General features: G+C 37.0%; 2 protein-coding genes across 3 annotated transcripts in view; one reads left to right on the top strand and one right to left on the bottom strand.

The window, feature by feature from the left end:
- slco1c1 (solute carrier organic anion transporter family, member 1C1) overlaps positions 1–20166 on the top strand; it is a 28892-nt gene extending 8726 nt beyond the window's left edge. Inside the window, exons 3-15 of the mRNA XM_077235135.1 lie at positions 4729–4870; positions 6896–7028; positions 8554–8675; positions 8970–9116; positions 10480–10578; positions 12414–12659; positions 13131–13295; positions 13746–13941; positions 14781–14946; positions 15526–15695; positions 16938–17002; positions 17144–17261; positions 18979–20166. Of these exons, the coding sequence (XP_077091250.1) occupies positions 4729–4870; positions 6896–7028; positions 8554–8675; positions 8970–9116; positions 10480–10578; positions 12414–12659; positions 13131–13295; positions 13746–13941; positions 14781–14946; positions 15526–15695; positions 16938–17002; positions 17144–17261; positions 18979–19219 (2010 nt within the window). The 3' untranslated portion in view covers positions 19220–20166. The remainder of the gene's footprint in view (positions 1–4728; positions 4871–6895; positions 7029–8553; positions 8676–8969; positions 9117–10479; positions 10579–12413; positions 12660–13130; positions 13296–13745; positions 13942–14780; positions 14947–15525; positions 15696–16937; positions 17003–17143; positions 17262–18978) is intronic.
- A 185-nt stretch (positions 20167–20351) lies between these two features.
- On the bottom strand, positions 20352–27574 carry bcap29 (B cell receptor associated protein 29). Of its 2 annotated transcripts, none has more exons than XM_077235142.1 (8): positions 27444–27574; positions 26810–26911; positions 26630–26730; positions 26389–26536; positions 26171–26306; positions 23882–23993; positions 22841–22941; positions 20352–22163 (listed from the first exon to the last, which is right to left on the bottom strand). In XM_077235142.1, exons 2-8 carry the CDS (start codon positions 26899–26901, stop codon positions 22128–22130), a joined length of 726 nt encoding a protein of 241 aa, XP_077091257.1. In that variant the 5' UTR covers positions 26902–26911; positions 27444–27574; the 3' UTR covers positions 20352–22127. The 2 variants fall into 2 exon arrangements, with proteins under 2 accessions (XP_077091257.1, XP_077091258.1); XM_077235143.1 differs by having other exon boundaries at positions 27411–27573.
- Positions 27575–27936: the final 362 nt, after the last annotated feature.

The following is a 27936-nucleotide window of genomic DNA, read 5'->3' as shown; positions in this document are numbered from 1 at the left end:
ATCCTGAGTCACTATGGTACACCTATAATAAGAGTTTTTATATTGGGACTATTTTACACTGGTTCGGGTCGCACCGCTGCGGTGTAACCCAGTGCCTGAATGACTCGTCATAGACATAAACAGAGAGAAATAGCTCCGGCTACAATGTTCTTCCACAAAACGCATTATTCTGTTAATAAACCCATGTTTATTAATCACTAGAGCGCCAAATTATCATATTCAATTAGCTAATTTCATTAGCTATCCCCTGGCTGACCAATAATGGGTTTTCAACGAGGTCCCAGACACCAGTCATTTTGTTATAGCCTATATTGATTATTTTTTCCCTACACACAGGTGTGAATACTGATATTTTTTTTATTGCATTTCAAATAGGGCCAATTAATAGGCTACTCCTAGGCTTACGTTTTTAAATTAGAAATGGCCTACTGGTGTTTTTGTTATAGTATTTTCAATATTATATGCTATTATTTGTGCATAAACATATCTGGTTATAGTAATAAACATACTGTTTGTTTAAAAACAAAACATTCTGTCATCCTTGCTGCAAGAGCGACAATATCATTAAATGTGAAGGGGGGCCTAAAATATTTTCTTGGGAAAAAGGGGGTCTCAGACAAAAAAAGGTTGGGAACCACTGGTCTACACCCATGAGCAGAAGCACAATTTTAGTGACATATCTGCTTTGTTTTGAGTGGAATGAGAGATGAATTCCTAAACCATTAATACTAACACTTTCTTTTCTATTCTATTTGTTTTTTTGTTTTTTTTTATTACGTGTACTGCGTTAGACTAAACTGGGAAAGGTCACAGCACTTGGATATTGTTGTCCTAATGTTAGTTTAATTGCTTCTATTGCTCTCCTCATTTGTAAGTCGCTTTGGATAAAAGCGTCTTCTAAATGATTAAATGTAAACACTATTTGGCATAGCTTTAACATCAAACGATAGCGAAGAGATTCAATAAGAGAGAGTCCTACATGGCAGAAATCCAAGAGCTCACACACACAATCACATTCTGACTATCACCACCCTTAGGCTAGTAAGGGGTTAAATGCCTTTAAAAGAGCATAACAGCAATAGCAGAAGATGTTATCAGCTGACTTGTTTTGTGTATCAAACCACTGACCCTCTGGGTTTGAAAGTGTGAATGACTAGGGAGTGTTTCTGTGTCCAGAAAGAGCTCTTGTTGAGTTATCAGACTAGCCATATGATAGATTTCTAAAGGCTCAGCTCTTAAATAGTGACATAAAATGTTTTTTTAAACATTAAGATTTGGCACACGTGGATGTGATCCGAATTTAGGGCTTGTGTTTGCTTGGGATTAAATTTGCATGAGACAATAGTGTAAAAGCTGCTTAGAATCATATTGTTTTTTACAGGAACGAACACAATGAAAGGGCCGTTTCTAAGAAAAGAGACCACGCAGAGTTGCGGTAAATTACATCTTAGATGTGTCCTGATCATAATCCGCCAATAAACCTTTACGGAGGCCTATTCTGATTTCCAAATTCTTTGCTTTAGCCTGTAGTCTGATCTCAGAAATGATCTGCATGCTTCAGGAACGCAGAGTAATTTGATGAATGAAGGTATTGTAATTTCACCAGTAGAGACCTTTATGGTAAAGCCGATTAGAGTTTTTACAATGCTCTACAAGCTCTTCAAGGTTTTCTCCAAATAACTCAAGAATCAAAAATTTAGTCGCATCCGGTAAAAAATTTAAGGACATGTGTGCACACAAATGCATTCTCTTATCCCAGTTTACGGTGTATTGACATCTATTAGTATGCCATAAGGGTTCATCTCCCACAAAAGTGTAAACATTGAGCCTCCTTGACACCATCTGAACTTTGAAGGTGGTCTGCTTAGATGTGTCAATCACTTTCCAGCTCAACTTATAGCAAGGGTTTGGGGCGTGGCTACAGTAGCAGGCGGAGTCAGAGGGTGTGAGCCGGTGTGAGAACATGACAGACACTGTGCATGGGAAAAGACTGCTTCAGTTACAGAAGTGCAAGTCAAAAATCATTTAGACCTTCAAAGATAAAACAGGTGATGAACACGTCAAAGCAAATGGGGCATTGAGATCTTTAATACCATACAGCCCAATCATTCACCCGTTCAGAAAGACAAATGAACCAGTTTATATTGCTTACTTTGTGTCCAGTGTAGACAGCCTCAAACTGTTGTGGCAAGTCATGTCAAAAATGTTTTGTGTAGTGTGAATGTGTGTCATATAAATAGATGTTCGACATGTGACCTACGGCATCAGTCGCGTCGCTTCATTCACAAATACTCTCCCATGGCCTCATGGGATAGTAAAAGGTGTGTTCAACTTGAAGCAGCAATGCACAGACCTATCGGTGTATGACATCAAAGTACCACGAGAGCTATTCGAAAGCAAACAGAGCCGTCTGCTCTCTAATCGCTCTCACGATACTTTGCCGTCATACATAGGTCTACTACTGATCGGGAACTACTGTTTTTCAAATACTATAAAGTATGGATGTACACATATTCGGATGCAGCGAGAGTGTTAGCTTACTCAGTTGCTGTCTCAAGACACATAGCAACACAGCTAAAAGTCTTCCTAATAAGGGTTGCACCGACTAATAATATATTAATATGTTACAATAACATAATATGTTACTGTCAATGTACAAAGGTGTTCGATTCACTGCTGTGAAAGAGCTATGGAGCGTAAACTAGACACTGCGTCAGTGAATGACGGGCGCGTGGCGCATGCTTGGGAAATCCATAAGCGCACAAAGGGACCCATGTGCTCTAGAGTGAAGAAATCTCTGGACTGTTGTAAAAGCTGAAAATTAGCCCAGAGGCCATCGCGAGCACGTGTTGCTGTTGGCTGGCGGTCAGATTACTGCGCCCACGAGTAATGTGATCTAAGTTGCGCTCCAAGGAAATGAGGGACGTGCCACTGTATTGACAGTGCAGCTGTAATTTAATAAGGATTTGAAGTCAGTGACAGACACATGCATGCATCGTTCATGATAGGACCTTTGAAAGGTTTGGTTGAGGTGTCTGCACTCACATGCATTCATTTGTTCAGTCATTTATGCTGATATTCTGTGCATGTTGTTTGTAAACAGCCAATGGAGAGATGCTTGTCACCTTTCAGCTGTGTTTCTATTCTGAGCGTCTCATCAGCAGAGAACTTGCTTAGTGTGCCAGAATTAACCAGTCTGCTTCAGGCACACTTTCTTACATTCCCTCTCTTTCTTTCATGCTATTTACTCTTTCTTCACTCGGCATTAGATGCCTGCCTTCCAAATCCCAGTATGGTTTGCACTATCCCCTGTAGCCCAAAGTAACCATAAATCTTTCAGAAATGTGAGTGCTCGAGTCCCAGTCGAAGAACACAGTATATTATGACTAGCCGTGACGCAGAGTTGCATGACCCAGAACAAAGTTGCGATAACTTGGTTAAGAGAACGATGCAGAGAACATCCTCAACTAATTGATTGATTGATTTAGATGTTAGAAAAGACATCTTTAGATGTTACATTACCGTCAAATGCTTCCTTTGGTCTCCTTCCTGGTTTAGTGATGTCAATTAAATCAGACAAGTCAGTTCATTGAAGTTGTGATGGTCTGTGTTTGTTTTTTTTGCATTGAGGATCTACGGGTGATGGAAACGTTTGGGTCTGGTAAGATTTGTAATGTTTTTGAAAGAAGCCTGCATTTATTTGTTCAAAAACACAGTTAAAACAGTGAAATTACAATTATTATCATTAGTCCAGTCTTCAGTGTCACATGAGCTTTCAGAAATCATTGTTAATATGCTAATTTGCTGCGCAAGATGTTGAAAACAGTTTCAAATGTTTGTGGAAACATGATACATTTTTGATCAGGATATGAATAAAAAAAATCAAGAGGATTTATTTGAGATAGAAATCTTTAGTAACATTTAAAAACATGCCTTTACTGTCACTTGATCATTTTTTAATGCATCCTTGCTGAAGTGAAGTATTCATTAAAATGTATATAAATAAAATACAAATGTTTATTATGTAATCTTATTATTTATTTTTATTTTATAGTGATAAAATCTTGCAGAAACTTTAATAGTCAAGGGACACCAAAGAGCGCCATATGAAGATGGTTTTATTCTGATGAGCTTCAAAAAGTGATTTAGCTCAGCCTTTTTACACGTAAAAGCCAAGTGTGTGTTGAAAGACGACTGTATAGCTGACGATTTGATCGTCAAAGGCTTCTCGTCTCCTCTATTCCCTTCTCTTTCTGCTTCTTTACCCTTCCGTTGATTATTAATTTTGGATGCTGGGAGTGTGCATGCGTGCGGGAAACCCCGGAAGAGTGAAGATGCACCGCTGTGCCGAGGCGAAACCTCTGCGAATGCTGATGATTTTGGCCCAGAAACCCCAGCAACAGTCATGAGCAGCGACTCATTTTTCCTGTTGTTTTGCTCATGGAGGCTTAAGTCACTGTTGTTGAATGCAGTAGCATCGCTCAAGAGCGTGACATAAGCTCTCCTAATCCGCTTTTTGTCCCACTACCCATAATGCACTGCAGCTCGAGAAATGCATCCCCCTTCTCTCCATCTCACCATCTCTACTCCCACCCCAGTTCTCTTATCCCCTACGATTTGAAATGCATATTAATGAAGAGTTGCTTCCATATCAAAAAATAGGTTAATGAGGGAGAGTGCGAGTTCTGCATGCAGCATCTAACTGTCTTTCTGAATTTCTCATTACAGATGTTCCTCGTGGCCTTGTCCTTTGCCTACTTTGCCAAGGCATTATCCGGGAGCTATATGAAAAGCACAATAACTCAGCTGGAAAGACGCTTCGACATCCCCAGTTACTTAATAGGCGTCATTGATGGCAGCTTTGAAATGGGTAAGAACCGGATCTTCATGCGTCAGCTACGTTTCGATCCCGTCACCTCCGCGAACCAGTTGCCAAGGCTCTCATCTAGCCTTTCACAGAGTCTGTGCACAGCTCTTCAGTGCAAAATAACACTGAGACGCACCATGTGTGCTGCAATTTAGACCTGTCGTCCTCTGCGCAGTGCAGTGGTCCGACAGATCAGACAGTTATGCAACTGCAAACATGTTTTAACAGGTCACAGCTCAGTCACATACTCCGTTTAAAGTTTACTATTTAAAATGCACATGCGTACGTTTTATTTCTAATATTTCCATTGCGATACAATGCAAATAAAAAATGCATTATTTAATCATTTGTAATAATAATCCCTTAGCTTAATGCTTCTACCTTTGGAGGTGTGCACGGAAGTCCCAGTAAAATAAAAATAATTGTTTTATTGTCAAGGGATGCCATACAGAGCTACCTTTAATCAGATAGTGATTCAGCACTTTTTTTCGTGGAAAATCGTGAAAGCGAGTAGTGAAAGTGAGGCTAAACCCAGCTCACACTGCTGCATCCGCCGCTCGCATGGCCCTAGAAACCAGTGTTTTCACATGAGTGTTGCCATGGCAATGGGATGAGGAGCACAGCCAAAGCAAGGGATCATGTGTCAGAGTTTGCATCACTCTCTCTCGACTGTCTTCCGTCCCTGTTATAAACAAGTGCTCGGGAAACCCGCGGAACAAAGGCTGCTGTGTGTGTTTTGTAAATGTTTGGGTGAGTTGTTTCTCTTTGGTTAGACTGACCTGCTTATAAACTGAGCCATGGTCTAAATGTCTGAGAATCCCGGTCCCCATTAAAATCATGAAATGCCCTGAACTCCATGTTGGGTACAGAGCTGTGCTATAATCGTCCTCACAAAGACCTTCGTTCATGGAGCCGTGAATCTCAGAAACCAAATATTTCTGCCAGTAAATGTTCCTCACAGACAAAGAGGTCAATCATGTAGAAATCAGTTGGGAAGCGCCATGTTCAGAAAGTTTGTGAAGCGGATACTTCCATTCATGGGTGAATGTCAGTGGTTGACCAATATTGGGATTTTATTTCCTGATGGACAGAATCAAATGATATGCACATAAAATTGCTCTTATTTTACAGTGTTTACTCAATATCCACAAAATCTTTCGGAAACGAAAAAAATAATGCATATTAAATTTATAATGGTTACTTTTCTGAAATGAGACTTCCTTGATTATGTATGAGACGCATGCGTTGTCTCCCAAAAGAAAGAAAAAATTGATTTTTAACTGACTGAAATGAGTCGTCAGTTATTTCAGTCTTACTTCCTGCTCGAACCTATGTATGTTAGGTCTTCATTGGCTGCCCATGTATATCCCTCAAACACTGTAGGCTCTCGGAAAGGCAGGGTTTATAGACACTGAATCCTTGATCAAACCTAACAGACACTGTGAGGAAAGAGGTGATTCTGCAATCTATAATATGAGAAAATTAAAGTGTTTTTTGACCTTGGACGCATGCAAACAAAATAAGAAAGCTGTAAAATAGCACATTACGGGCACTTTAAAAATTTGAGTGAACATTGAGTGACATTGTAAAATAAGAACAATTTTGTGTGCTTATTACTTCCATCATATCCATATTTTTTCCATTAGTATATTATGAAACAATAAGTGCAATCAGCTAATTGAGCACAGTTATTAAGTGATCTCAAAATTACCAAATAATCAATCTATGACTATAGTCGCTTTTCCTGTGCTTAATTATGAAGAAAACACATGCTTCAGTCATGGATTAAAGCTAAACATTGGTTTTAAACCCCTTGAAAAAAACATAAACCTGAAGAGTGCCATCCTTCTAGTGACCCAATCCTCCTCATTCACTTGAGCTTAGTTGCTTAATTTAGTTCATGCTTTTTAGCTGACTTTTTGGATTTTCTAAGAAACAATCCAATTAATGGAGCCTGTTAAACTGAATCACAATTTTCCACATCATAAATGTTTGTCTGAACAGTTCTTCTCATCTTTCTGCTCCTAGGTAACTTGTTAGTGATCGCCTTTGTGAGTTACTTTGGTGCCAAACTTCACCGTCCGAAGATAATCGCCATCGGCTGCCTGTTGATGTCACTAGGGACTTTTCTAATTGCCTTGCCCCATTTTATAATCGGACGGTAAGTTTCATCTGTAAATGTGAAAATGTGGGTGATGTCACGACTCAAGCTGTTCCGCTGTTAACAGAGGGAGCTGTTTTGAAGGGTCACATGGATCCAGTTTGATCTTGTTAAAGTCCCTGACCACAAATGCCATAGAGTCGTTTTCAGTATGTGTTTGTCGCTGTATGCTGTTACTTTATCAGATGTCTTTCTTGGCATCGTAAAGCTGCTGCTTAAAAGGAAACATTTTTAGTTGATATATCAGAATTTTCTATGACCAGTCTCTATTCATTCATATTTGACTTTATACTTGTAAATCGACATGCATTGTCAACTTTGAGAGTGTGCCAGGGTTTAAGTTTTACATGCTGCTCTTAGAAAACATTGCCTTATTAAAGTGACTTAAGTGCAATTTCCGTGATGAATTGAAAATGCTGTTTATGAATGTTAATGTTTTGTATGTAGGTGATGTATTTGATGTGCATAATTTCCAGAAATGACACATCCTATATTGCATCTCATTTTTATGGCAACTGCCTATTTAAAATCTGAATTGCTCAGTCTGACCAGCATATTTCGTTCACGTGTGTATTTGCTTTGCTGTTTGTTCAAGTGTAAGTTGTAATATACTGCAGATTCATTTCATACAGATTAGTTTAGTTTATAAGTGTTCAGCTTATGCTACCCAAAATGCAACGACTGGATTATTTTTTCTTGTAGTTTTTGTCAACAGTTTGGCTGCATCTGAAATCATATACTACTATATCATAGACGGTTTATGAAAAGAGTAGTATGTCTAAATTCACAGTATTCATAAAACAGTAGTCAAAAAGTATGTCCGGATTACATTCATGCTACATTCATATTATACAGAAAATACTGTTTTAGCAGCCACAAAGTAATTACTTTGTTATAAATTGCTTAATCAAAAAGTATGCGATTTTGGACGCAGCCTGACTTTTAGGAATTATCATTATGAGTATTATTATTATTCGGGAACACTTTACAATAAGGTTTCATTTGTAAGTTAACATGAACAAACAATGGACCATACTTCTACAGCATTTATTAATCAAAGATAATGTTAATCTTTATTTCACTTTATCTCGATAGTTCATTTTAGATATTCTTCAACAGACTTTGCAACTACATGTCAACTTATTCTACTAATCCTAACAGTCTACTAGTACTGTAATGAGAGTTAGTTGACATGTAGTTGCAAATATTACATGTAGTAGTGACATGTAGTTGCAGATTAATGAGAGTTAGTCGACATGTAGTTGCAAAAATTAAATGTAGTAGAGACGTAGTTGACATGTTGTTGGAAATATAACTAAATAAGTAGTTAGTCGAATGTCTAAAGTGGACTTTCAGAATAAAGTGTAACCCTTTTTTGTCTTCATTATTGTTGCAAAAAAATGCATTCTGATCAAAATACCCACCACATACATGCCTTTCAAGTTTCATCAATCTAAATCGTATTGTTGTCAGATGACATGTTCTCTGATTTCTGCTACTGAATTGTTGATTTTTTTATTTGCAGCTACAAGTTTGAAACATCGATTCGGTCGTCAGTGAACTCAACCAGTATCCTCTCCCCATGTCCAATGAGGTCTGCTAGTGTTCTGTCCACAGGTCCAAGCACTTCTTCAGTACCGAGCGCAGGTACATAAACACCTACTACTTCGGTTAGATTGGAAAATGGGAGTCTTGCTGGTTAAACTAGATATGATACCTGTTAGGGACTAACAGTAACATGTATGCTGGTATCACTGTAGTCTACAGCCTCGTATGGTTTCATACAGTCTTATTTGTGTATGCTTCTCTAATAATAATAATAATAATCTATCATTTCTTTTTTATCCCGTCTCATTTCATTTGGTATCTTTGTCACGTGTCAATTCCTTGAAATGCCTCTCATCATTTGCAGAAGCCTTCTCACCCTCTCCCCTTTCTCAGGTTGCGAACACGAGTCCAGGTTGTCCATGTGGATCTACGTTTTCCTGGGGAATATCTTGCGTGGAATTGGCGAGACCCCAGTGCAACCTCTGGGAATCTCATACATCGATGATCACGCTCTGGAGGAAAATGCAGCCTTCTACATCGGTACATCTACATTTTGTTTGTACAGTTTAATCCTGCTCTTCAGCGTGATGGACATTAAGTAGAGTAACCTTAGCTGGACAGATATAATATGTGCACGTTATTTGATGATTCATTGTTTAACGCAATACTTTAAATTTATAATTAATAAAGATCATTAAAATCATACAACTACTAAAAGTATTTCCAAACTTACCTGAATATAGTACAATCACATTAAGGGTTATGTACAATATAGTAAATCTCAACTTTGTTATATTGTCAAAAAAATGAATGCATATTAGGGAAGTATAGCACATGCTATTTTACCTGCATACATACAGATATATACTATATATATCAAATCTCAGTTGCATGGTTGTTTATATCATAGCAAAATATAAAATGTATTATTGCACAGCTCTATATATAAGTTCATACATACATTATACTCATGTAAAGTGATGTATGCTTTAAAGCCAATCTCAACTGCTTGATTTTTTTTTTTTTTTTTCAAACTTTTTTATTATATAGTTCCAAACTTGAACTATATTATCGTCCAGCTCTTTATATGAAGTTGGATAAATATAGCAAGTTCTGTCATGAAACTCTAGATGGCGCAGTTTAATGCAACCTGATGACATTTACATTGTTAACTACATGGCACAAGCTGATTGGTTCCTGTCGCATCTGCAGCCAATGAGCTTGCTGCTCAATATTTAAAAAGCTGGTTAGCGCTTACTATAGCGGTTTGCAGCGTGCTTCCTCTTAAAGCCTCCCTCTTCCCCAGCTCCATCTGTATAAATCTGATGTGGGTTATTTTATATATGCAATTCTCACAGCAGCGTATCAGTGTTTGTATTGGCAGTAAGAAGTAACTGTACTTGCTCTGCAGCAGCAACAATTTACAATAACAGCATTTATCATCAGCAGCAGCGTAGCATATCTATTCAGCCAAGACTAAATACATTAACATAGTCATATCCATTACCATGCTAAAAATCTTCAGAGAGTTGTCATGATAACAATAAGTATGTCCAGCTATCCGCACACATTCAGCATATTAGTGTAAAGCAATATGTACTATATAGCAAATCTCAATTGCATGATTGCTTGTAGCAAAATGTATCTATATTATTGTTCAGCTCTAATCTGCTAAATGCAACTATAAGGCAATACGATATTATAAACATTAACATCATTATTTTCTGTAAAGCTGCTTTGAAACAATGTGTGATTGTGAAATTCAGTCATAAATGTGACTTAGACCGCTTTGCCCTTTAACGGCTTCCTGATATTAATTGTTTTTCCTAGAGAGCATTGCCTTTCTTGGTTAACAGTCCAGACTAGATCCGCAACTAATCCATTCATGTATCGTCTGTATCAGGATGTGTCCAGACAATATCGGTCATCGGCCCAGTGTTCGGTTACCTGCTGGGGTCCCTCTGTGCCAAGATATACGTGGACATTGGATTTGTCAACATGGGTGAGTGAAGTGAAACTATGCTGTTCAATGATTCACTATTTCCTAAAGGAATCACTGGGTTCAGTTGCATCTGCACTAGATGACTTGAATGGCATGAACCTCTCTAGGCATGTATCGGCAAGATTGTCTTGAAAAGAAAGAGAGAAAAAGTATAATATAAAATGCATTTATTCTGTAGTTCCATTGGTTTTGGCCCAATTGGAGGAAATCCAGTTTATTCATATTATTCTTATTTTGTTTATATTTCAAACAAAAGCAGGAGGAAATAAGAAACTGTGTTGTTTGAAAGCAGTGAAGGCTGTTTATGTTGGATCGAGTGTGTTTTTGGCATTCAAACACACTCTTTATTTGACTGGGGACGATGCAAACAGCTGTTTTTGATGAGATGACCCATGCAATGAGACTCGAGAGATTGACCCATACAATGAGAGGTTAAAGAGGAAATCAGCTGAAACCTGCAATAAGATTAGATTTGTGTGTGTAGTTTGAATGTTAGAATCATGGTTTGTCAAACAAATTTTTTTTGGCATTGGCAATGTTTACGCATGTATATGTAATAATGCATGCTGGTTATACAGGCCATTTCTTCATAGATAATATAGCGGTACGTTACACCCTAAAGTCAAGACATTTGGCAGGAAAGTTATGCCATAAGAAAATAAAATATTAAGGAATAATGGCAGATGTTGTACAGTAAATATTCAGCCAATAAAAACTATCACATTGTTTTGTCATTAATTTTATTTAATGAGACAATAACACCGAGCACAGAAAACATCTGTATCATACACATAAATCATTGCAGGAGTATTGTTTCTATAGAAAGTTCTATGTTTACTGATATTAATGTCTGCAGATGAATATCTAGTCTTTCTATGTAGTATAAAAATGACACATACATCTAAAAGTTTGGACTAATTAAAAGTCTCTTACGCTCACCAAGGCAGCAATTATTTGATGAAAAGAAAATGCATTAGAAACTGTAATGTTTTAATATATTGTTAAATATATTTTGTAAAATATATTCAACATTTTGTATCTGAATTTACATGTATATATCTTCAGTGTCACATTATCCATTAGAAATCATTCTAATATGCTGACATTTTAATATTTGTAAATTTTTCGTGGTTAGTCAAATAGCTGTTTTGCTGAAAATCTCAGTTTAAAGTGCAGCCTATATATTCTGACTAATGAGAAAATCTAGGTTTTATGCCATTGACATCAAACTTCATTCTGCCACCCAATCATGACATATTTAAAGCAGGTATGAAACGGAAGTTGCGCTAGTCTTTTCTTCCCTATTGTGACACATATCCAAGTGAAACGGCTTCTCGAACAAGAAGAATAAATGTAGGGCACAAGTAAACACATCATCAGAGAAGAGTAGAGAGGAAGGGGAAGTTATTGTGATTAAAGATTACGAGGGAATGTGAATGTTAAAAAAATAACGATGTGCATGGATAAATCATTTACAATGAATACTGCAATATTCCATTCAAAATAAGAACTGTCAATTTTGTCTGTCAAACTGTCTTAATGTGGCAAAAAATGTGATTGACAAAAAGGAATAGCTCAACCGAATATTTGCTAATGCACATTGTTTATGTGACATGCAAACATTTCTGTCTACTGGCACAGCTTAAGAACAACATGGAGGCTGTCTGAGCGTACATGATGAGGAGAGAGCGAGACATCTAAGACTGTCTGTGGATCACAGTCTGGCCCAAATATTCTGAACATGTGACAAGCTGCAGTGAGCCTTGTAGCATCTGTATTCTCTGTGTTGACATATGCGTGTGCGTGTGCGTGTGTGTGTGACTGTCTTCTCACAGACAGCATTAGCATCACCCCAGGAGATGCACGCTGGGTAGGTGCCTGGTGGCTGGGATACCTTATTGCAGGATTCATCACCCTGCTCTCGGCGGTGCCGTTTTGGTTCTTGCCCAAGTCTTTGCCCCTGCCAGAGAGACGGCTTGCCAAGTATTCTCCAGAGCGGACCAGCTTTATCAAAGACTCGCCCCTCCTGGAGCACAAGTACCAGGCAGACGAGCCAGCAAACTTCCTAGAAATGGCCAAAGGTAAACCATCTAAACCAACTAGAATTTACATAAAATATAAAAATATAAAATACCAGATCTCTGGCTGCAAACAAAAAAAAACACATATTTGGACTTTCAAGTCCACGTAATGCCATTGCATTAATTAATTAACAAATTCTCAAACCAAGTGGCTTTCATTTTAAAGAAGCACATTGCAAGAAATTATTTTCTTACTCAGTGTTTGTTTAATGGTTTCACAGTACAAAGATCTAAACATTCTTAAACAAGATACATTTATCTGAGTTACAAAATTACTTCAGGTATTAAGTCTTTTTTTTTATTTTTTATTACAAAATAAAGTATGTTTATACTTAAAACAAGACAACATTTTTAAAATTAAATTGAAAATAAAATAAATACGCCAATGGGGTCAGAAAAAAAATGTAATTCTTCAAAGGGAACACAAGTCTTATTTGTATGACCCCATATCATCTACTGGATGTTTTTCAGACTTTCTGCCAACACTGAGATCCCTTTTGGGGAACCCGGTCTACTTTTTGTATCTCTGCATCACCATCATCCAGTTCAACTCTTTGATCGGCATGGTGACATACAAACCAAAATACATCGAGCAACACTACGGACAGTCAGCGTCCAAGGCCAACTTCTTAATGGGTACGTCGTCTTCCTCTAAAGCCTGTGCACAGATATATTACAGTTGTGCAGCTGTGACCTCGGAGTTAAATGGTATGTTATGTTTTGATTGGATTTTGGGGGATTTTATTAATGTGTGTTAAATATTAGTCTTTGGTTCTGATATCAAATCTAGAGGTTTATATAGCTCGGTTAAATCACAGTATGACATGGACCATTACTGCATATGAAAGAGAATGAAATCCAAAAATAATATCGGCACACAACGTATGCAGACACTGGAGACTGTTGTGCATTTGGGGAAACGGCATTAGCGTTTCGAAAGACAGGAGGGAAAACAAATAGCCCCGTTCGACCACAAGAAGAACCGTGTTTGAGAAGAGCCGAGCTAGATTCTATGGCTTTGCCTTTGTTTCAAATCTGACACTGGTCCTTTGATCCAGGTTTTCCTGATGCTGTCTGTTTTTTCAGGAGTTATCAACATCCCAGCTGTAGCCTTGGGAATGTTCTCGGGGGGTGTGATCATGAAAAAGTTCAAGCTGAGCATCATGGGAGCAGCCAAGTTTGCACTGGGAACGTCTCTCCTGGGCTATTTCCTGTCTCTTTTCTTCTTCGCCATGGGATGTGAGAATGCCAACGTGGCCGGCATCACCAGGTCGTACAATGGGTAAGATGAAGCTTGCAGTTTGTGCTTGGGTTCAGATCTGGGGTCAGTTGCACAAAAGCATTATGTTAAGACTACGTCTTAAGAACCAGTACTAGTCCAGCCAACTAGCAGTTAGCCAAGGGTTAATCAGTCTTACATTTCAGATTCAAATTACTCCAGTCTGTTTTCATGTAAATGATAAAAAAAAAACGTATTAGAATTAAAGAGAAAAAAAATTGTATTACTTGTTACTTTCTTACGTGCTTCTTGGATTTTACTTCTGATCAAAGGGAATTTATTATCTTTAAAAAGTTAAAATCATTTATTTTATTTCTGTATTACTGGAGTACAGAACAGCGCTGATCTTTTTACTGACCAGTATGACAGAAACATTTGGAAATAATTAAGATTTTTTTAAGAAGTCTCTTTTAAAAAGGCTCACCATGGCTGCATTTATTTGATGAAAAACACAGTAAATATCTGTACAATTAAAATACCCTTTCTATTTTAAAGTATTGTAAAATGTAATTTATTCCTATGATCAAAACTGAATTTTCAGCATCATTACTCCAGTCTTCAGTGTCACATGATCCTTCAGATATCATGCTAATTTGCCGCTCAAAACAACATTTCTGATCATTATCAATGTAGAAAACAGTTTTTGTAGAAAAAGTTTTTCTGATGAAAATCCATCACAGGAATAAATTATATGTTTACTGTGTGTTCACTGTATTTTTATTCAAAGCCTTATTGAGCTTCTTTCAAAAACATGAAAAAAAAACTTTGACTGGTAGTGTATTCATTTGCAAAATGATAAAAGCTGGAGGAACTAAGAACTGCTCCTTGTCCTTTGAATACAGGACAGAAAGTCTTTACAAAGTGGACAGTTCTCTCTTAGCGACCTGCAACGCGGGCTGTCAGTGTCCTGAAGCAAACTGGGACCCCGTGTGCGGCGCGAACGGGCTCACCTACGTCTCCCCCTGCCTGGCTGGATGCCGGACGTCCCACGGCTCTGGAAAGGACACGGTAAGCGTGATTCGGAACAATAGCGCCTGTTTGTTGTCCCATCTCTTCAAAGAATGTGAGCGACAATGTGTTGTGTTCCCTATGCCTTGAACTCTGGTGTTCCCAGGGCTCTCCGAAGGGTGTGCACAACCTGTTTGTCTTCAGCTCAAAGGCTATATTGAGTTTTAGGACCTTCTCTGAAACTTCCTTCCCCGTCTCTCTTTGAGAGTGCAAACCTGGTTGATTTTGTCTATGATATTGTGAAGTTTCATTGCATCTAAAAGGCTGAGATACAGCCTTTTCCTCCCTCCCATCCTGTGTCCAAGTCATATCTCAAGCATCTGTTATATGCAGACTAAATTAAAGCATGACGAGTGAAGCATTTATTATGCATAATAAATAATATCAATGCATATAAACAAATACACATGCATATAAAGTGTATCAATATTTTTAGATGATGTTAAGCTTTTAACAATTTGAATCACTTATTTAGGTTAATGTGAAATGTAAATGTGAAAAAAGTGTAAATAGAAAGTGTATATAATATAAGCATCTTCTCCGCATAGCAATTGATGAGGTATGGTTTGTGTGTTTCAGGTGTTCGAGGAGTGCAGTTGTGTAGCAGTCAGGAATCAAACGGCCAGCGTGGGCCAATGCAACAACAGGGACAGCTGCCATCGAGTCTTCCCCTACTTCCTGGCTCTGTCTGTCATCACTTCCTTTATCATCTCACTGGGTGGAACGCCGGGATACATGCTGCTCATCAGGTGAATATCTGTCCATGATTTACAGCTCAGACGTGGAATAATGGAAATAAACTTCATATTAACACCCCCGTTCTCATTCGTGGCCTTTTAATGATTTTATTTGAATATTTATTCATTTGGCAGACGCTTTTATCCGAAGCGAACACAAGCGCTGTCCCGGTCTGCACATATGAAGTGTTGTGAAAGTGAACATTTGCTGAAAACAGAAAGGTCGTCCTGTCATGTGTTTGTTTTCCTCAGTTCAAGCAGATTACAGATGAAAACCGACTGCTTGTGCCGGCTGTGCTAATGTGATTTCCACCTCACTATTCCACGTTTTAGTCGAGGGCTGTTGGCCAGTCAAAACTGTCGCTCGATTGAATGCATAATCAGCCCAAACGAGTTTATGGTCACTTGTGAAGTTCAGTAATCAGACTTGTGTCTTATAAGGAAAAGCTTTAGGACTGTCAGCTTTTCCCCAAAGCTCAGTCAGCTGACGCCGCTGGAATGCTCGGCCTCCCTCGGGCTAAATTAGGTTAGCGGCAGTTTGGGGAAATAAAATTTCCTGCACGTCAGTAGCTTTTAAGGGAAGACGTGATTACTTTGGATAAAGTAATCTGCATATTGCTGTTGTGAGGTAGAAATACTGTTCTCTTTTGTTTAGCAATGTTACTGTCATTTAAGTTGTATTAAATAAATTCAACCTACTCTGTATTTATTTTCGTAATAAATTTTGCTGGTCTTTATGAATAATTCATCAGTGCATGTTATTTCACAGGGTTAGCATGCATGCTGAACAAACTTTACAGTGGATAAAGTAATTCACATATTGCAGTTGTCTAATGGCTCAATTCAATAGAAATCATTCTGTACTCTTTTATTCAACATTCACTTCATTATTGTCAGAAACGTTAGGGTTCATATGAAAACAAAATCAACCCTACTTTTATTTTATTAACCCGTTACTTTTTATAATAAATGTTACTGGCCTAATCATTCAACTCCTCAATGAAAGTTATTTTAAAGAAAAAAATATTTTTATTTTTAATTTATTGTAATTATATATAAAATTTCTGCCACTTCTGTAAAGGCATAAAAATGGATATAACTTTATTAATTTTTTTGCAACACATCACCTTGCAAGCTGAATAATTTGCAAATGCTGTTATTTATGAGACCGGTGTCATATTTCTTGTGAGTCTGTCAAACTTGTTTTCATATTAGTCTAAAAGGATAATCTAGCCGTTCTTGTTTCATCAACAGATGCATCAGACCTCAGCTGAAGTCCTTAGCTTTGGGTTTTCACACGTTGACAACACGTACTCTAGGTGAGAGACGCTTTGGTGTTTGGTGCTGCTGACATTGACGTTTCTGCTGAATCATTTTGTAGTCACAGTGGCAATGTTGATATGTTTTGAAGAAAGAGTGATGCAAATAGTATATCGTATTGAATGTTTTTCCTTCTGCAGCTGGAATTCCAGCTCCTATATACTTTGGTGCCATCATAGACACCACCTGTCTGAAATGGGGTCACAAGAAATGTGGCGGAAGAGGAGCCTGTCGAATATACAACACGACTGCATACAGGTATCGGCTGGATTCACTTGTGTTTGCTGTGCTGTGGAGGGTTGTAATAAGCACAAGTAGAAACACTATTAGCTTATTGTGGGCCGATGCAAAAGTTATATCAATACCGTTAGTCAATTATTTAGAATGATATCTACCGATAGTTTGATTTTATTTAGGAAAATATTATTTCTCCCAACTAATGTTAAACAGGGAATCCTCTCATTTGGTATTGTTGTAAACCTTGTTCTTCTTAAGTGTAGGAGACTTAGAAGCGAAAAACCAGGAGACGTTGGGATATCTTTCAATGCAGAAGTTACTCTTTATTGAAGACTTTGCTGTTGCGATGCTGTAGTCACCAAGTCCAAAATCTTACTCAATATCTAAAAACACAGTGTTTTATCCTTCCAAAGGGGGAGGGATTTACATAAAGGGGGGAGGCAATCTGAACAAAGCATGTAAATGTGAAGTAAAGGAATCAGCACTTTACCGGAAGTTCCACAGCCCTGATCTCGTCCGCATAGCAGGGTGATTCAAATGTAAATATCCTAATCCAATCAGCCAGACTCTTCACCGACTGGGACAGTGGCTCCGAGAGCCATTAGAACAAAAGGTGAGAGTTTCAGTAATCTGCCCGACTGTATCACCCATCTTAATGGCCAGGAAGTGCATACAGACAAAAGCTAATGTCCGACATTGCTTGACTTACAATAGAGAGATCAGGACTGGCAATGAATCTCTTACTGATAATTCTGATATCATCATTTATACTTCAAATGCTAAATTCAGTCTACTAAACTTTCTCAGTGTATATACTATTGTATTGGAATCGAAAAACATTTAATAAATTTGTAGCACTACAGTATTTTACTATAATTCAATTCAGGTTAATATTAATACTTGAATATTAGAGGTTAATATTAAAAACAGATCCCAAACTATTATATTCAACTGCTATTTTTCAGATACGAAAATTACACTCAAATAAAAATTAAATGTTTGTTTACAACTCAGTTGCACATATGATACTTTTCATAAACACTTGTCTTCATGACAAATGTATTCAAACATACATATATAATTTACAACTAATGAGCTCCTCACTGGTATTTTTAACGGCCAACTATAACTTTGAACATTGGATAATTTTTTTCATTTCTGTAATCATACATGATGTGTAACGCAGGGACTTTAAATCGTAAATGATATGGTAATTCATAGTTTTTACTTGCAGAAACCATACAATTGGCAGTATTTTACAGTAAAATTGCATGTAATGTTAAAACATTTACAGTTTTTCACTGTATATGAATTAACTTACAGTTAACTAATGTTTTTACTGTAGCATTACAATATTTTCCTATTAAAATTACAAAAAAGAAATGACAGTGTAGATATATTAACATATCACCTAATGAAATAAGGGGTTATTAGTTGTAAAGTATAAAGGCATCCTATAAAACTGGAAAACTTGTCACAGTATTTTTACGGTGGTGTTTTTTTTTTATCGCAAATTTCACAGGATATTTTAACAGTGTACCTTAACTAAGTTTAGTGTTTTGTTTAAAATATTTTAATATCTAAAATATTTTCCTCATATTTTGATGTATCAAACTTGTAGGGTCATTAAAAACAAAAAAGTCCCCTCCTGACATCACTTTTAGAGATCATGTGTCCATGTCCATGTGTGTAATTGTGGTCATCTGATTATCCTGTGTTTTGACTCTTCATCGCTCAGGATAGCATATCTGGGCCTGACGCTGGGCTTACGGACAGCTTCCTTCTTCCTGTGTGTGCTTGGGCTGGTGGTGTTACGACGGCACGTTCAGAGGCAAGAGCGCAACACGCTCGCAAACGGAGGCGCGGAGGCCGTGGCCGCAGAACTGCAGGCTCTCAGGAAAGAAGAAAACAACAGCTGTAACGTGGACCAATGCCCACGAACCACAGATTACGACCCAGAACGGGAGACACGTCTGTGACGCACAACGTCCTCGCCTGCGCAGGGAGCAACAGGGCCTGTTTATACGAGTTACACTTTTCATTGGACCTTTTGGACCCATGTAAATGATGTGAAGTAAGAAAAAAATCTGTTGTTTTGATATAGTAGAATTATTTCTTGAATGTAAATGCTGTTTTGGGTAAAAAAAAAAAAAGAAGAAGAATGTCTTTACTACCAAACCTGTTTGGATTTAACGCAAAGATGCTTTTAGAAGTATCTTAACGTCAGACTAGAAGAAATGAAACGTTGGATTTCTTCTCATTTAAGCCATCATCATGCACAGGCCCTACGAGGAATAACAAGATTATACCTTGTGGGTACATGGCCCCGTCTGCTTGTAACTTTCTCTTCTGCCATACACACAGATAGATGCCTGAAACCATTGACCACAACACTGCGTGCTTAATATAGCATGCAGCCTATAGGTTGAGTATGTCAAATTGCATCTCATTTGTTTGTAACGCATCGTCAGGAAGAGAGCGTGCCGTTAACGAAACGCTCACCATTGTGCTTTTACATGTCACCTGACAGCAGTTCCTCCCATTTAAGAAACATGTGAGGAACGGTCCAGAACTGTGGGCTTGCAAACAGGTGCGTGACACCATGGGTATGTAAGTAATCATCTTCATGATCAATGTTGTGTAATGTCACTGTGAGAAATGTTGTGCGTGTGTGTGTTGTTACGTATGAACGGGTGCATTCCTGTGCCAAAAAAACAAAACACAAAAAGCGCGAGAAAGCAAAGGTCAACATGGTCTATTCTCAGGTTGTTCAATCAATTGTTCCTCAAATTTGCAAATAATTATTCTTTTAAATACTTGTATAAATCGTTGTCTGGTTTCAGCTGGAGAAAATGTTCCTTTGTCCACAACCAAGGAAAGCATTTTTATTTGTGACTTGTAAGGCAAATAAAACGAGTGGCATTTATTACTTGCTTTTACGTTAGGCAGTACATCGTTTTATTTGCTGATGTTTTTGTATACTTAAAAGTGAATATCCTGATAATGTGTAAAAAAAAAAAAAATGCTTTCATGTGAATGATTAGATACATTCTTTTCAAAATAAAATGAATGATTTACTACAAAGAACGAAGAAAGATGCACAGTCATCAATGACAACAGTACAGTTTTTCACTTTAATCGTGAAAACACAATCACAGCGAAATGTAAACAACTCACTGAGGCACTTAAGCAGGTGATTTTGCACCCGGTAGAAGAATATTACAATATTATTAAAAAAAGCTATATTTGACCACATTTGACAGGAAGATAAGGATAAGCAAAGGCATAAACAATCCCTTTTAAGACATTTCAAACCAAGTCATCAATCGGCCAACCATACAATCTAGAAATAACATTTCTAATCAAAGAGTTGCATAGCAATTTTAGTTATTGTCCTAATGTTCCTGTCTCGTCTCCTCTCGAGTGCTGCTCAGGATCGCATCAGACTAACAGGTGAGGGAGAGGACGAGTGTGGAAGATTTGTGCATCATAAACAGCGCATCGACAGCATGGTTTCTAACACCCACACGGTGGGTGACTGCTAATTCTTAGTAAATGAAAAAAATTAAATAAATCACATTACAATATTTAGATGACCGATTTCTCTTTTTTTTATGCCTCACAGCACAGGGTAATTTTCAATCTTTTAATCTTCCCATAAATCAATGTTTTCATTGTAAAATGTTGGTTGTTGTTCTGCGACTAAAATAGGTGAACTATGAAATAAAATATTCAGACTTCATCAAAAACAGAGTTAACCACAAAAAACATGTCCAGGTCAGATTTACTCCCAAAATCAAAATGGCAAGTTATATTTTGCATGAAGAAATTAATGCCAATTACTGTAATGCATCCGTTTTTATTTTATTAGATTACTCTATTACACTCAAATCAATGAACATATTCTTTTACTTAACTGAAGGGAAAATGTGCTTAATTGAGACATAATAAAAATGTAAAAAAATATCTGAATGGTTTTATTTTTGCTACACAATATAGTTTGATTTTGTGATGAAATATGGCCTGGACATGTTTTGTGAGATTTAATTAAGTATCAATAGCACAGAAACCGCTACCTCAAATGGACTCAAACTGATGGCTATCTCTATTGGACTGTGAAATCTTCATCATTGGTGTCTGCATTTGTTTAACAACTAACAGTGACTGAACTCAGGTGTAACCGAACTACCTCTCCAGACTCAAGAAACAAACACTAACCGCTCACTAACAGACTGTTTGCTCGGCCCGGAAATGGTCTCACTGTGACGCGTTTACTTATTATTATCTGTTGTTTATGTGTATACAGTTTTATTCTTCTTAATTAAAGTTGATTTAAATGACTAATGCAGCCTCTAATTGTATGTTCCACTTGCAACGTGATGGAGTGTCAACGGACTTGTTTCTATTGCTGATATTACTGTGAAAATATGCTTGAAAAGCACTTCAGGAAGTATTCCTAATATTACAGCTACTATGATCATGTTTGCAAGTTTGTTTGTGGGAAGTTTCTGGATGTTGCACGACAGCCTGGTTCAATGTGCGCTTTCAAATGAAACGAGGAAGAGAATCAAGCAGAGGAGAATGAAAGCAACATGAGGTAAAGCAATGCAACATGCAAACATCAGTCTAATATGGCTTATTCACTAAATAACGTCAATAAAACGAGTGTGCAGATACAGTTTTTTTGGAGACTATCTTAAAAAAACAGCATTGCTCTGCATCAGCCAGAACATCAAAACAATACAGATGTGTTTCAAAGCCAAACCGCTACTACTAATGTGTGGTGAGCAGGTAACCTGACAGGATGTGATGTCATGGTGAGAACAGTTTTCATGTCATGCTACCAGGTGAGTGATTTTCATACAGGTTACCATTGTGTCCACTTGCCTAGTTATCCTTTTTGTCTCCATTGTCCGGCTGATTCTAGAAGAGAGACAAAGGAAAGTTGTTAACAAGGATTTTGTATTGTTCTTGGTCATGTCAAATTCCTTAGCACAAATAACTATTTTGGTGAGACTATATAGTGTCATTTATAAATGATCAGTATTTGTCTGATTTTATAAATTACTAAACTGTTACTCATCTACTGTTCATTTTAATATTTTGAAGGTTGAAGCATGGAAGTATTCATACAGTATTGTTGTTTAAAACATGCAAAACAATATAGATTTCAAATATCTGCCAATACTACTTTGCATTTTTATCTTAGTATCAAGATGCTGTTATAGTTTGTCAATATTTTGTAAGATTGTTTTCATATTTTGTTCTCATTTTATTTGTTAGTTTTACTAATTTATTGTGTTTTAATGTACTTTTTAAGGTTATTTTAGTACTTCTAGAAGTTAATGAAATTACCGAGGTTAAGCTAAATAAAAATGAGAATGTTGCATTGACAGCTAGCTGAAAAAGTTTATTTTATGTTATTATAGTTAATGTTTACGTCAAGTAATGAATACTTGGTTATACTTTATTCTAAGGAGTCCGTGTTACATCTAACATATGTATCAAGGACGCAGTAAAATAAAATGTTAGCAACTAAATCCATACGTTTATGGTTTTAGTAAATGATTGCTTGTATAATATCATACGGTTGGTCTTACCTGAAGCTCCTGGTGCTCTTGAAGGAGACGGTCGTATTCTTTGGTTAGTCCTTCAGTTTGTTTCTTCATGGCATCTAAATCCGACTTGGACATTTTCAGATCTACAGAAAAGCAAACAGCTGTAACTGATAGAGCTGCTGTATACACAGGGTTTCTGCAGGTATCTTCAGATTAAATTGAATGCTATTTAATGCCATTTTTATTTTTTTAATGCCATACATGACACTAATCACAGATAATATATATATATATATATATATATATATATATATATATATATATATATATATTATGTTCATGTGCTGTCAATTTCAAAAATTAATTTAATCATTTTTTTCTGCGATTAATCAATTAAAAAGACTTACTTTTTTTAGGTTTATATCTAGTTTATATATTATATAATGTATAATTGCAATTGATCTCCAAATTAAAGTAGAAACAAAATAAAGACAATACATTTCAAATACTTGTTTAATGGCAGTTTATTTTATGAACGAAGGCCAGTCTCGCTGATCCTAATACTGCAATTGATTGACAGCTACTGTTTGTTCATGCCAAGTTCAGGTTTGAAGTATTTGCATAAATAAGAGCTGGATCATATAATGTAAAGGATGACATAAATTAACGGATGCTGCGTTAATTGCGTTAAATATCCACTTCTAATGGATTTGCACTTTCCCATTTTCCTGGTCTAGTTTTATTCCTATCCACCGCAATACAAAATGCATCACGGCAATTTTGCTCCGGCCGGATCCAGCAATTACTAAACTTGTTTCGCGTGTTTATCACACTAACATACATGTGTGACGGCAAATACAAATTATTAATTATGAGAGCTATACATTTACATAACATTTTGTTCAAAACTATATCTAAATTTTTAATGCCTGTAGGATTAAAATTTAATGCTTTTTAATGCTATTTAAAGCCTTAATTTTCACAAAACCATTTAATGCCCCGCGGAACCCCTGATACCAGATGATTGATTTGATTGTGAGTGTAATCTAGGATCAGTGTTGTGTCTGTATGGCCTGTGCTCACCATCTGTTCTGCTCTTCAGCTCCTCTGTGAGTCTCTGCACCTCTTTCTTCAGGAGTTTGTTCTCTTCTGTATCTTGTTTCTTCCCTCCTTCTCCTTTAGGATCCACCAGTGCCTGAGGAAGACAACGGTTTGTCCTTCTGTTACTCAAGGGTCTCTTAGAAGGATTTCTCAAGACCCAAACGTCACACACATTGATTTAATTCCTCCTCATGAGCATGAATTAACACAGATGTCCAAGTCCAGGGTCTTAGATACTGTAAAAAGAAATTCCAGGACTTTCTAGCACTTCTTTTTTGGTTTTCAAGGACTAAAATCAGGGATCGCACTTATCAAACAATATCTTTAGTATTTTTTTAAAACTCCAAATACAGATATAAGTTATCCAAAATACAACTTGCAACGTATTTAATAATATATATTGAAAAAGTTTATAATGGTTATTGCTCAAATAATATTAAAATATAACATCTAAACAATATTTTATATTTGTTAGTGTTGGTGTACTTCGTATCAAGAAAAGGTCAGATGGGGGTTTAGTGGACAGATAATTTTGCAACATATTTTAATTTTGCGTGAAAAGATTGTATTTGTTTTTTCAAAAAAATGAATTTCATATATTGTATTTAAATAAGTCAAACACTTTTCAAGTACCTCTTTGTAAATATGTCTGTTTTCCAGGACTCTCAAATTCAAGAACTTTAAGCCCCTTGTATGCACTAACCCTGGAAGTCATATAATTTCCCCCTGAATCAACAGAAAAAAAGACCATTCTCTTTGGCATAAAGAAAATAAGAACGTGTTTGCATTACTTTCAAATTCTTCAATGAAAATAACGTCTTATTTCTGTCCTGATTTTGAGCTGAAATGTGGTGTAGGTTTTGTGAGATTCATGCGTTAACATTTAACCCTTCCTTACTTTGTGTTCTGGTCATTTTGACCTGGAGAGAATTTTCTTTTTCCCAAAAATGCTCATTAAAGGGTTATTTCACCCCAAAATGAAAATTGTCCCATAATTTACTCGCCCTTAAGCCATCCTATGTGTATATGACTTTCTTCTTTCTGCCAAACACAGAGTAAAAAATATCCTAGCTCTTCCAATATTTAGTTATAAATATGGGTATTTTTCTTACAAAAACGCATCGCTTCAGAAGGCCTTTATTAACACCATGGAGTCGTATGAGTTACTTTTATGATGGATGGATCCAATTTTTGGGCTTCAAAATCTAAGGTACAATTTACTCCTATTATAAAGCTTGGAAGAGACAGGATATTTATAATACAACTCCGATTGTGTTTGGCAGAAAGAAGAAAGTCATATACACCTAGGATGGCGAGTAAATTATGGGATCATTTGAATTTTTGGGTGAACTAACCCTTTAATATTAATGTATTTGACTAATATTAAAATTAATGCGTACTGACTTTGTTCACGCAGTGTATAACAATTTCCAAAAAAACTTTTAATAATATTTGAGCTTTTTTTTGTTTTGAAAAAATCGCTTATTAATCTCTCGTTATGCTGTGTTATGCGTTTTGGTCGATTGGATCACAAGTAGACGAGGGAGACGCATTCCCTTTTACACCTGGTGTTTTAATCCGTCTCTTTTGTCCTCTTTCATCCACTTCTGTCCTGATTTCTTCAAGCGGAGGGATTATGTTTGGGCTTTTTCTGATCTTTCGATCTAATGGATGAAATAAGCTCCTGTAATTTACATGTGAACACGACCGGAGACGACGGTAAAACACACAGAGATCATCAGCTTTAGTTTCTGCTCTGACAGACGCAACACCAGCCGAACGCTGCGAGTGTGTGTTAGAAATCAGGAATGCTGAGAGAACATCGTGATTGGTACGTTTTCATCTTCAAACCAAACTTGGGTGTTCAGTCGACAAAGTGTAAATCCCGTCTGGCTCGAGCTCTTCCTATAATGTTCACGCATTAGATCAATATATGCAGAGAGTAGATGGTCTTCTGTGTCTGTTTCAACACATTCGAACACATGAGCGTTTACACTACGAAAGCAATCCGGTCATGCGTTTTCGACAAGCTCTGAATGTGATAGAAAGTGGACAAGCTCAAAACATTTAAGACCCCGTTTACACCTGTATTTAGTGTCGTCCACTTGTGATCGGATTGATGAAACCATTTCTTAATACCGGGTGTAAACAGATCAATCAGTTTAAAAAATACAAATAAATAAAAACTTGTGCTAACTGAAAGAAAACAAGTTGACAAAAGATTACAGCATAATCAGACCAGGAACACAAAATGAGGTAAAGGCTTTAAACCTGTTTGAGCATCTCATTGTCCTCCATGTATTTCTTGGCAGCTTTGTTGGCGCTTTCAGCCTGAGTCTGCAGAGCAGCACTGGTGCCGAGGGCCACGGCCAACTGGTTAATCAGAGTGATGACTCTCCGCATGACACTGCAAGAAAGAGCACCAATATAAGGTCAATATCACAAGACAAGCTGCCAGCGGTCGATGTCATTTGTGTAAAACCGCGTACAGCCACAGGAAGAGCGAGAAGCCAGAGATGTAGAGGTTCCTCTGGGCTCGGAAGAGCTTCATGTGCATGTGGTCAAACATGTTGGGGTGCAGTTTGGCATCTTTGGTCTGGTCAGCGTTCGAGTACTTCCTCACCTCACGCAGGGCGTCTGCAGCAGGTTATAGCACAGATGGGTTAACTTGGGTCATTTCTAATCTCACTTTAAGACATGGCAAACAAAAAAAAACAGAAAATAACATACCAAGAAAGAGAACAATGAGGATTACTATCATGGTGAGAAAGCCCTTGTTCCAGAACTGGGAAAGACTGTTCCAGATCCTCCATTTGAAAATCCTCTGCCATCTGCAAACGTGGACATCAGTAAGAGTTAAGTGGACAACGGTAAACGTATAAACGGGCTCACGGCTCAGGAACATTTTACCTTTGCGGAGAGACGAAAGGTAGACAGAAGATGACGAGAACACCAATCTCCACATACAGGAAGGAAGCAACCGCAGTCCACTGCAGCGTCATTTTGTTTCAGCTGTATGTCAAATAAAGTAATAAAGAAATTTTACTTATACATGCAAGTAAGTTTAGGGTATAAAATGCTGTACCAGATTATCAACAACTGAAAAAACAAATGCATAATTCTTTACTAATCAAGGCTGTTATTAATCTCAGTTAATCTACTTATGGCATTATGCTCGGATCAAAGGTCTTGTTCAATGACATTCCTCATGTCTCTTCCACTTACACACTAGTTTGACAGTGTTTGACTCAATACCAGGAAGCATATACGCCTTATGTTTTTTTTACACATCATTTTAACATATCATAGATAATAACAAATCGGTATAGTGCAGTTAATAGACCGCATTGCAGATTATATAATCATGCATATGTAGTTAAAATGCTTAAGTGTTATAATGCATTGCATATTAAATGTAAATAAATATACGATCTCTCTGATCGAACAGGAAATGAACAGTCAGCAAGACTCAAATCTCAAAAGCAGAAACAGAAAACATTACACCGCCCACAGAAGCAGAAAGGCGATCTGTTTAGCATCTCACCTAATTATAAAGAAAATCTTCAGGGAAATTTCAGACGAAAGACAATTCAGGAAAACTAAACTAACAGCGGACACACAGCAGCAACTGCTGTCTCACTCCAGTGACGCCATTAAAGCGCGCGCCTTGCATCGCGCACGAGCTCTTGTCGATGATTAGACGGACAAAAATGTATACGCATATAATCGAATATAAATGTTTCTAAACAAAACAGATTATAGTATAATGTTTATAATTACTAATTAGAAAATACAGAAATGGGCAAAAGGAACAGAAAGCAATCATGCATAGGGTAATGATAATGCAGATGATTATTAATAGCAAAAATGAAAACTTATTTTGTGCATTTTGAATGAGGTGTGATAATGAATCTGATCATTAATTTATTTTGTCGTTCCACATATGTTAAATGATTAGATTTCAGATCTGATTTTTTTACAGTCTATGGATCTTATGCAGATCAGATTTGCAGTGGCAATTTATGTTTATTATAATC

The sequence above is a fragment of the Siphateles boraxobius genome, unplaced genomic scaffold (assembly GCF_051911475.1).
Source record: "Siphateles boraxobius isolate OS27281-9 unplaced genomic scaffold, OSU_SipBor_1 19, whole genome shotgun sequence".
NCBI classification, from domain to species: Eukaryota; Metazoa; Chordata; class Actinopteri; order Cypriniformes; family Leuciscidae; genus Siphateles; species Siphateles boraxobius.
This window is presented reverse-complemented; position numbering and strand designations above follow the sequence as displayed.

What these genes read in the sequence shown, in the direction of transcription:
- bcap29 (XM_077235142.1), bottom strand. Translation starts at nt 26,901, where the DNA reads ATGACGCTGCAGTGGACTGCGGTTGCTTCCTTCCTGTATGTGGAGATT. An exon ending in CCTTTCGTCTCTCCGCAAAG is followed by an intron (nt 26,731 to 26,809) that starts GTAAAATGTTCC and finishes CCACGTTTGCAG; the next exon opens with ATGGCAGAGGATTTTCAAAT. An exon ending in GCTGAAGAGCAGAACAGATG is followed by an intron (nt 22,942 to 23,881) that starts GTGAGCACAGGC and finishes GCTTTTCTGTAG; the next exon opens with ATCTGAAAATGTCCAAGTCG.